The sequence below is a fragment of the Carlito syrichta genome, unplaced genomic scaffold (assembly GCF_000164805.1).
Source record: "Carlito syrichta isolate Samal-C Ts95f unplaced genomic scaffold, Tarsius_syrichta-2.0.1 Scaffold107891, whole genome shotgun sequence".
Taxonomy (NCBI): domain Eukaryota; kingdom Metazoa; phylum Chordata; class Mammalia; order Primates; family Tarsiidae; genus Carlito; species Carlito syrichta.
This window is the reverse complement of record NW_007051987.1, coordinates 93,378-103,309: the sequence shown is the minus strand read 5'-3', so window position 1 is coordinate 103,309 and position 9,932 is coordinate 93,378. Positions and strand designations below refer to the sequence as shown.

Below are 9,932 nucleotides of genomic sequence, written 5' to 3'. Positions count from 1 at the left end.
CTAGGGGACACGTGTGGTCCTCTACAGCTCTGTGGCCTCTGTGGCAGGGCTAGTGGTCACGCGTCAGGCACGAACCTGCCTCCACAATGTAGTCATGGGCTGGTGTAAGAATGTGTCCCGGCACAGCTGGGCTACCCGGTGGCTCAGGCTCTGTCCCCTGGGGCCCAAGAGATGGGCCCGTCCCAGGAGGCGTTGCTCCCAGCTTTCTGGGCAACTGCTCCTGCACCCCCTCTCCCGGGTCCTCGTGCTGTTTCTGGAGCTCTGTCCTCAGCTTCCCTCCACCCTCAGGGACTGGCTGGGGGGCCGGAAGAGCACATTCCAAGGGACTGGGGGAGGCTCTGCTCTCCCCTTCCCAGTCACACTCAACTCACTGCCCGTGAGATGGGAGGAAGGTGCCAAGTCGAGCCCTTGGCCCCTGCCCGCCCTCTGAGCACAGGACCTAGAACATGACCTCCTCACAGCTCCCATAGTCGCTCTCCACCATGTCGGAGCCCTCGTAGTTGGGGGGCGCCTGGAGCTGGCCCTGGCCCGCGAGAGGTGCCCCCTCTGCCTCGCAGACGGCATAGGAGGGCCCAGCCCGGCTCAGGCGCATGCTCATCCCCTTGTAGCCCCCCTCCGCCAGGCAGGGACCCCGCCCCTGCCGGAACTGCGAGTGGTAGTAGCTGATGGCTGTGTACTCATTGAGGCAGGGTGCAAGCAGGCGCTCTCGGGGACTGGGCGGCCGGGAGGGCATCAGATCTTCCAGGTTCTGGTTGCTGTAGCGGGGTGGGAGAGGTGCCCGCTTGTTCTCCACCTCCAGGGGGAAGGGGAAGCCCCCGTAGAGGCCGGCGGGCTCTGGCATCACGACTGGGGTTGAGTGGCGGTGAGGCGAGGCGGGCAGAGGGCCCTGGGTCACTTCAGAGTGGGGGTACTCCCAGCACTCCTTCCTGGAGTACGCCGGGGGCCAGACGGCAGCTCCACCTGGGTACACTGCAAAGGAAGTGCAGATGGGTGAGCTCAGCTTCCCTGACAAGGCTGCAGCTGGCCCTACAGCTACAAGGGTAACTTAGCACATGAGGGATGGTCAAGAGTAGGAGAGTATGAACCCATCCGTGTGTCTGGCTTCTCCTTGGAGGCTCAGGTTGATTTACAGAATCCAGGAGGCAAGTTCAGGGCTGGAGGTTTACCCCAGAGCCAGCCCGTCTTGCAAATTTCTGCCACTGGCTGGAGGCTCAGTGAACCAGGGAAGGAGATGTCTGGCTCCGTGCAGCCCACCCTGCTGCTGGGCACAGCAGCTCCCTCCCAAGTCCTCCTGGTGAGTTTCCTCTCTTTCACCGAAGGAAGCAAACACAGAGTCTGGACTCAGAGGTATGATGGCATCTTTCACGGAGTGACGACATGAGACGTGGCTTGGAAATCGGGAGACCAGGAGTCCCCGGGCCCAGCTTGTCTCTGCTAAGAAGTAGCTGCGTGAGTGAGAATGGGTCACTTCATCTTGCGGGCCCTGGCTTTCCTACTGACAAACAATGAACATGCCTGCTGCAACAACTGGGGAATAGACCAGAAAACAGAAAAAGCTTCACAAACTCACCTCCATTTGAGCCAAAGGTGAGAGATGGGTGGAGTTCCCTGCTCTAGGCCAGCCAGATCTGGCCCGAGGCTGCTGTGCCTCCAGGTTGGGCGGCCAGATCTGGGCAGCCGCTTCCCCTCCCAGAAGAGCATAGGTGTAAGACGTGCCCTCTTCCTTCCAGGGATTTTCCCAGCCTATCCCAGGTCTGCACGTTTCTGCCATGAACACCAATCCCATAGAGGACTGAGCATTTAGACGAGTGGGTCGTCGTACCACAGAGACCCGGCACCTACTCCAGTCACAGCTGCACCATGACCTTGGACATCTCGCATCCTGTCCCAGCCCAAGGGACTGGACTGGGTGGTGGCTGAAAATGTGCCTCAGATGATGGAGTGTTCAGGTTCACCAGCCCCTTCCATCAGCCCCAAAGCCAAACTCACCCATCTCCTCGCCCGACCAGGTCCTTTTGATGACACGTTCACTGTCAGAGTGGTAGGAGGGGACCACAGTTGGCGGGAGTCTGGGTGGCACACTGCACACCACTGGCCGTTGCTTGGAGTTGAGTCCGAATGTGGCCAGTTCACTGGGAACCGAGGGCTTGCTGGGCTCTGGCTGATTCAGGCTGTGGCAGGAGCTGGCATTCACCGGGTTGAGCTCGATGGCAGGCAGGACCTGGGTGTCAACACCAACGCTCCTGGCCAGGAGGTCTGGGTCCTCCATGGCCACAGGCTTGTGAGACTTGCAACGGCGGCAGTAGAAGAGAACCCCGACAGAGCTACTGAGGATGAGCACAGTGGCCACCAGGATGATCAGCAGCTCTTGCTGTCCCCAGTCCCCGCTTTTGATCTTGGGAGTGACCAGGCAGTGTCCTTCTGAGCAGCCCCGAGCTTCCATCTCACACCTACGGAGACAGAGAGGGAGGTGGGAGCCGAGTCATGGGATGGCCTTTTCCATGTCACCTCTTACAAAGGTCTATGTGCTAAAGACTACCTCCCTAGCCTACCCTCTTTTTTTTTTTTTGAGTTGGAATCTCATTCTCTCACCAAGGTTGCCACGCTCATGGCCACCGCAGCCTCAACCTGCTGGGCTCAGGTGATCCTTCCATCTTAGCCTTCCAAGTAGCTGGAACTATAGGCATGCACCACCACACCCAGCACATTTTTTTATTTATTGTAGAGATGAAGTCTTGCCAAGTCACCCAGGCTGGTCTCGAACCCATGGACTCAGGCAATCCTTTCACCTTGGCCTCCCAAAGTGCTGGGATTATAAGCATGAGCCACTGTGTCTGGCCCTCTCTTTCATTTTTCACCAAAAAAAAAAAAAAAATTCTCAAACATCAACATCAGAATTTATCATCTTCTACCTGCACTCATAGGTCTATCACAGCACTATTCGCAATAGCAAAGTCGTGGAACCAACCGAGGTGCCCATCAATGGGGAACCAGATAAAGAAAATGTGGCACATACGCACTATGGAATATTACACAGCCATAAAAAAGAACGAAATAAAGTCTCTTGCAGCAACAGGGATACAGCCGGAGACCATCATTCTAAGCAAACTAACACAGAAACAGAAAACTGAATAGCACATGGTCTCACTTTTAAGTGGGAGCTTAACACTGGGGACACACAGGCACAAGGACGGGAACAAAAGACACTGGGAACTCCTAAAGCGGGGAGGGAAGGAGGGGCAAGGATTGAAACACTACCTATTGGGTACCATGTTTACTATTTAGATGACAGGTTCAGAAGAAGTCAAAACCTTGCCATCACATTATATACCCACACAACAAACTTGAACATGTACTCCCTGGGTCTAAAATTTTAAAGAAAAAAAAGAACTTTCCATCTTTCAGGAGTCAAGCGTGAGCCTCAGCCATACCCTCACTTGTGACCCCTAGGAGCTGGACTCAGGGAAGGTCTACAGTTTTCCAGCAGTGAGATCCAGGCATTGGATGTTCCTTCACCAGTGAGGCCAGAGGTCCACCCACAACACTGCTCTGAAGGCACCTGTGCACCTGGCTGGCCTTTGGCAGCAATGTCAACATTTAGGTGCAAGCCTGCAGCTGCACAGTAATGGTGACGAGACACCTGTGTTCCCTGCTGTTCTTCCCCAGGAGGTCACAGGAGCTCAGCTATCTTACACTGGGCAACTCATCCAGGGAAAACTCTTGAGACCCTGTGTCCTCCCAGGGCACTTCCAGTTCAGCATTCCATGGTACGGGGCTCGTGAGAACCTTCTACGGACAGCTTATCCACTTTGAGGGATACTGGCAGTCTCCCCCATCCCACTTGAGTTCAAAACATCTCCCAGTGTCGAAATTTTACCACCAATGGTTTGCTCTTTGGAGTACAGTGCTGTTGTCCCCAAGTTCCTCTTTTTGACATGCAAACTCCATTTCCAGCTGTGAAGTGTCCCCAACACATCTGGTGAGTGGCAACATTCCCTACCACAGAGTAGGGCAGGACATGGGGTGGGAAACACCAGTTGACCAAAAAAAAGGATTTGGGTCATCAACACTGGGTAACCTTGGGCAAGCCCTCCCCCTGTCTGGTGTCTGGGCCTCAGTTTCCCCATTTGTAAAATGTGTTGGTGGACTACATCCCTGGCTGACAGTAAGGGAACCTCTGGGAGTTTGTTAAAAATGGAATCCAGGCCCAGCCAGGCAATTCTGAGCCCATTGGTCTAGGTTGGGTCCAGAGATCTACATTTTCACAGGCTCCCTCAGGACTTTTTAAAGGCTCCCAAGTTTGAGAGCCATAAAACCAGACAACTGCTAAAGTCCCTCTCCCTCTCCAGTTCTGGGAATGATTCTCTCCTCTGTAACTGCCACAGCCCAGCACAGCACAAGGTGCTGGCAGCTTGCAGCAGGGTCCCAGATACAGCAGTGCCTGTCCCAAGTGGAACTGTCTTCCCCAGGCCGCTTTCTGGGAAGCTACCTTCCATGGCAAGAGAATAAGAACCGCAGCTGTTTACAGACTCCAGCGAAGATCAGGATGACTGGAGGAGCTGGTTAAAAGCACAGATTCCTAAGCACCAACTTGGGAGTCAGAATAGGGCTTGGGAATTCTGTTTTTAACAAGCACCCCCAAAGTGCTGTGATGCAGGTGGCTGGAGACAGATGCCTTAATATGTGGGAAAGGTCTGAGGCCAGGTCTCCCAAGCACTCTGCCCCAGCCTCCCACTGGCCTCTCTTGAAGTCACAGTGCAGAAGTCCTTCCCTAGTGGTGCCAAACCCAGGGTGGGGAGCCACAGTGGGCGGCATCTCTGGGCTTACCTGTCTCCCGTGTAAGGGTGAGGACAGGCACAGGAAGCCCCTTCAGGGGAAGAGACGCAAGTTCCTCCTTCCAGGCAGGGTGTGGAGGTGCAGTTCTCCTTTCTTTGCTCGCAGTGTTTCCCAGAGAATGGCGGGGGACACTTGCAGACGTAGCCTGGGAGGGTGACAGGGAAGGCAAGAGTGTTGGACTAGCATTCAGGGGACACCTGGCGTGCTGCAGCCCTGTGTGTCACGTAGCCACCCAATGATCATGGGTGTGTCGTGGGCGAGCTCTGTGCTCACACCGTGCTGGGCATTGGTGCCCTGCTGAACAAGAGCACTTGGGCCCTGCCTCAAACAACTTATAGCCACCCAAAGACCAGTAGTAATAATAATAACAGACACTTATTTGGGACTAGTCAGTGTTCTAAGAATCTTCATGTATTGGTTTGTTTGATCTCTTCAAGGACCCTGAAGGATCAGCTACTGTTGTCATCCTCATCAAGGGACAGGTGCCAGGAGATGGCAGGTGAAGAAGGGAGGCACAGACAATGGGTGGCATTTGCTCAAGGTCACACAGCTAGAAAATGGCAAAACTGGGATTCAAACCAAGACAGCTGCCGATACTATCAGGATCTAAGTCATTATAATAAAATCAGTTTTATCGAAGGGAAGCGTTGAGGGGAGGCTTAGTCTAGGAACCAGGGAAACACTTCAGTGGAGACTTGGAGGGTTGAGTAGAAATTAGTCAGGCACCAAGACAAGGCGGACAAAGAGGAAGGCGTTTCAGGCCAAGAAGAAGTGTGTGCAAAGGCTGGGACAGAGTTAGGCTACACCAGGGTGGGCCAGCCTGGCGAGGAGCCGGGAGGATGTGAGCTACAGCCTGCCTGGGAGGTGGGAGGGGCCACATACAGGGATTTGGACCAGTTCTCAGCAGGAGTGCAGCGTGTGTAGATCTGCACGGAGAGAGACCACCCAGCTCCTGCTGGAAGGCGGAATGCAGGGAGAGGAGATGGGGCTTGGGTTAGAGGAACAGCAGTAGAGATGGAGAGAAATGACGGACACCTTGGATATTTTTGCAGGTAGACATGACAGTACAATTAACCCAACAGAAAGCAGAAAATGGGGCTGGGTGTGGTGGCTCACACCTGTAATCCCAGTGCTTTGAGAGGTCAAGGCAGGAGGATCACTTGAGGCCAGGAGGTCAAAACCAGCCTGGACAACATAGAAAGACCCTATCTCTACAAAAAATAAAATAAAGTAAATTATCCAGGCATGATGGCACACACCTACAGTACCAGCTACTCGGGAGGCCGAGGCAGGAGAATTGTTTGAGCCCAGGAGTTCAAGGTTGCAGTGAGCTGTGATTGATCACACCACTGCACCCCAGACTCTCTTAGGAAAAAAACAAATGGGATAACATCGTGTTGATAGGCACGTGGGTTCACAGGAACCCACCTGCTGCAGCCATGCTGAGAGCAATTCAGTCCTATTTAGTCAGACTGCATGCATCTGTGCTAGTGTGTGTGTGTGTGTGTGTGTGTGTGTGTGTGTGTGTGAAGGAAACTCACTGCATAGCTGTTGATGGCGGTGGGCCCTGGAAGCCACAGGGAGTATGTGGCGAGAGGTGGACAGGGAAATGTGGGTGGGTATGCACCATGGAGACCTGAACCATGATCAGAAGCAGCAAATGAGAACTGTTCCTGGCAGCAGGAGTGATCTCAAAAGCAAGATGCTGAGTGACAGTGTAAACAATTACATACCATTCATATACATTATAATCCAAGCATGTGAAAGGCAGTACTTGGTATTTTGCAAGAGCTTACTCCAGACCTCCCAATGTTTCTCTCTGGGGGTGGGAAGGGGAAGGGCGTGGGTGAAGGTTAAAGGCAAAGGAGAAAGACTTTTGCTTGGACCAGTGATGACACTAAGGCGTGTGGGTAACTCGGCCCTCTGAACCTGGGACCCCTTTCATGCCCTTCCTCATCCCCCAATGTAGAAAGTTTTCACTGAAGGAGACTCCTAGCTTCCTCCAGTGTAGACCAATCAGATCCCTACCCACCACTCATAAGACAGTGAGGGGAAGAGAGGAAGATTTGGAACCAAGAGGCAGGAATTCTCCACTGCGATCTGTTCCCTAACATGCCCTCCCACTTAGAAGCCATGTGACTTTGGGCAAGTTTCCAGACCCCTCGGGGCACCCCTCATACCTAACAGGTTTCTGAGCCATCACATGGCTCTCCTCCCTCCTGGTCACCTTTGTGGGGCTGTGGTGAAGGAGCCTGCTTTGTAAACTCCACAGCGATGCATGTTAGTGCAACGTGTCAGGGTCCTGCAAAGAGCCTTCGGGGACGAACCTTTGAGGCCAGCCCCCAGCCCAGCCCTCACCTGTCCCTGGTGTCCGGGAGCACTTCCCACCATTGAGGCACGGGTTCTGGCTGCAGTCATCACCGTGGATGCAACACTGGGCGAGGGCCCACGTCTCCAGCTTGCCTGCCACCATCCCACCAGGGACCCGCAGCTCCAGCGTCTCTCCATTGACCACGACAGCATCCAGGCAGCCCTCGAAGCCCTGGGAGACGTTTGAGGAGGGATGCGAGAGGACAAGGCCGCCCAGCAGGAGGTGTCCCTCAGGCCTGGGACCCCGGCAGTTCTCTGGGATCGCGAGGGAGGCATTGTCCATGCTGTCGACCGACAGGCGAATAAACGTGTCTGTCTCCTCCACCAGGATGGAGTGCCATTCGTGGTCATTCATGTGGCGCTTGGAGGAGAGATTTCCATGGTAACCACCCGGACAGTGGTGTTCCAGCCGGGGCACTCCACTGACCAGCTGCAAAGAAAACCCAGACCGACATCAGCAAAGCCACCGAGTCCTTGTAAACCTGCTAGCCGGCTGCCAAGACAAAGAATGTTGTTTGTGCTTTCAGGGGCAGAGGGGCAGAGCTTGGTGATGCTCATGGCTATTTTAGACACGGCTTTTGCAGAGCATAAAAACCCTCAAAGTGATCCTGTGTCAATGGCTTCCTTTGGCCCTCACCACACTCCATGGGATGGTCTGGGTGGGGGTGACATCTCCATTCCACAGATGAGGAACCTGAGGCCCAGAGATGCTTGCTGATTGAAACCTTGTAATTTGGATTCTTCTTCACAGGTCTGGCCAGGGTTCTACACTGGCCGTCAGGGGTCAGAAAATATGCAAAGTCTGTTGTCTTCTATTAAGCCAGACATCGGAGAGGCTTGCCAGTGTGGGAAATAATGCCATTCTTCTTTTTATTTTGAAAAATTTAATTGTGGTTCATAAAAATAGGGTATTTATGTTAGCATCGAATCGATTTCTTCTTAATAAATTAATAAATACCGATTTAACATTTTCTCCATTTTTTTGTTTTTGTTTTTTGAGTCAGAGTCTCACTCTGTCACCCAGGCTGGAGTGCAGTGGCACGCTCATGGCCACCGCAGCCTCGACCTTTCAAGTACCTGAGACTATAGGCATGTACCACCATGCCTGGCTAATTTGTCTTGATTTATTGTAGAGATGAGGTCTCACCAAGCTGTCCAGGCTGATCTCGAAGCCCTGGGCTCAGGCAATCCTTTCACCTTGGCCTCCCAAAGTGCTGGGATTATAGGTGTGAACCACCGCACATGGCTTTCATTTTTTTGAGTTGGAGTCTCACACTGTTGCCTAGGCTGGAGGGCAGTGGTACACTCATGGCCACCACAGCCTCAACCTGCTGGGCTCAGGCAATCCTTCCACCTCAACCTTCCAAGGAGCTGGAACTACAGGCGTGTGCCACCATGTCTGGCTAACTTTTTGATTTATTGTTTTGATTTATTGTAGATTCGAGGTCTCACCAATTTGCCCAGGCTGGTCTTGAACCCCTGGATGTAGGCTATTCTCTCGCCTCAGCCTCCCAAAGTGCTGGGATTACAGGCTTGAATCACCATGCCTGGCCCAGTTTTAATTTCTAATACTGAAAACATAAGTAGTTATAACTCACATATATAACAATATGGAATTCTCCATAATTTTTAGGAGTGTATAAAGTCCTGAAATCAAAAAGTCTGAGAATCACTGGGTTAAAATATCTTAGTTCACTTCATTCCCAAGAGGTAGGACTGCTTGTGGCCAAATACTTTTCTGGTCACTCTGAGTTCGGTAGTTTTCTCTGGTGAAATGTGAAGGTCTAACCAGTGTTTCCTAGAAGTGGGCCATCTGCACACCACCTTCCTGATTTTTGCCCTAGTTAAATACCACCACTATCTTTATATATATTGCTGTTGTTGTTGTTTTTACTTATTTATTTCTAGTTAGAGTCTCACCCTGTTGCCCAGGCTGAAGGACAGTGGCACAATCACGACTCAGTACAACCTTGACCTCCTGGGTTCAGGCAGTCCTCTCGCCTCAGCCTCCCGAGTAGCCAGGACTCCAGGCATTCGCCACCATGCCTGGCTAATTTTTGGATTTTTTTATAGAGCTGAGGTCTTGCTATGTTGCCCAGGCTGGTCTTGAACTCCTGGTCTCAAAAAATTCTCCCACTTCAGCCTCCCAAAGTGCTAGGATTCTCCACACCTGGCCCAGAATCTTTCCAGAATCCAACACCCTCTTCCTAGTTCCACTTTCATCACCCCAGTCTAAACTGCCTTCCTCTATCGCCCAAATTATTGTAATGGCCTCCTGAGTGGGTCTCTCTGCCTCTATCCTTGTTTCTCTCAAGTGAATTCTCAACACAGCAGCCATGATGACCCTTTAAAAATATGTTAGAGCAAGCCAGGCACGGTGACTCATGTCTGTAATCCCAGCACTTTGGGAGGCGAAGGCAAGAGGATAATAGCCTGCATCCACGGGTTGGAGAACCTTGTCTCTACAATGAATTTTAAAAAGTAGTCGAGTGTGGTGGCATGTGCCTATGGTTCCAACTACTTGGAAGGCTGAGGTGGAAGGATCACCTGAGCCCAGCAGATCGAGGCTGTGGTGGCCATGAGCATGCTACTGTACCCCAGCCTGGGAGACAGAGTGAGTGTGTGACTCAAAAAAAAAAGATCATTGCACTTATCTACTTAAAACCTTCTAATGCCTCCATTTTGTCAGAATAAAAGCCAAAGTTCTTTTTTTTTTTTTTGAGTTG

General features: G+C 52.4%; 1 protein-coding gene across 1 annotated transcript in view; it reads right to left on the bottom strand.

The window, feature by feature from the left end:
- Positions 1-439: 439 nt before the first annotated feature.
- Positions 440-9,932, bottom strand: part of FAT2 (FAT atypical cadherin 2) — a 66,978-nt gene continuing 57,485 nt past the window's right edge. The window contains exons 20-23 of the mRNA XM_008067814.1: positions 7,195-7,636; positions 4,828-4,981; positions 1,990-2,450; positions 440-969 (exon numbers count right to left, since the gene is read on the bottom strand). Coding sequence (XP_008066005.1) covers positions 440-969; positions 1,990-2,450; positions 4,828-4,981; positions 7,195-7,636 — 1,587 coding nt within the window. The remainder of the gene's footprint in view (positions 970-1,989; positions 2,451-4,827; positions 4,982-7,194; positions 7,637-9,932) is intronic.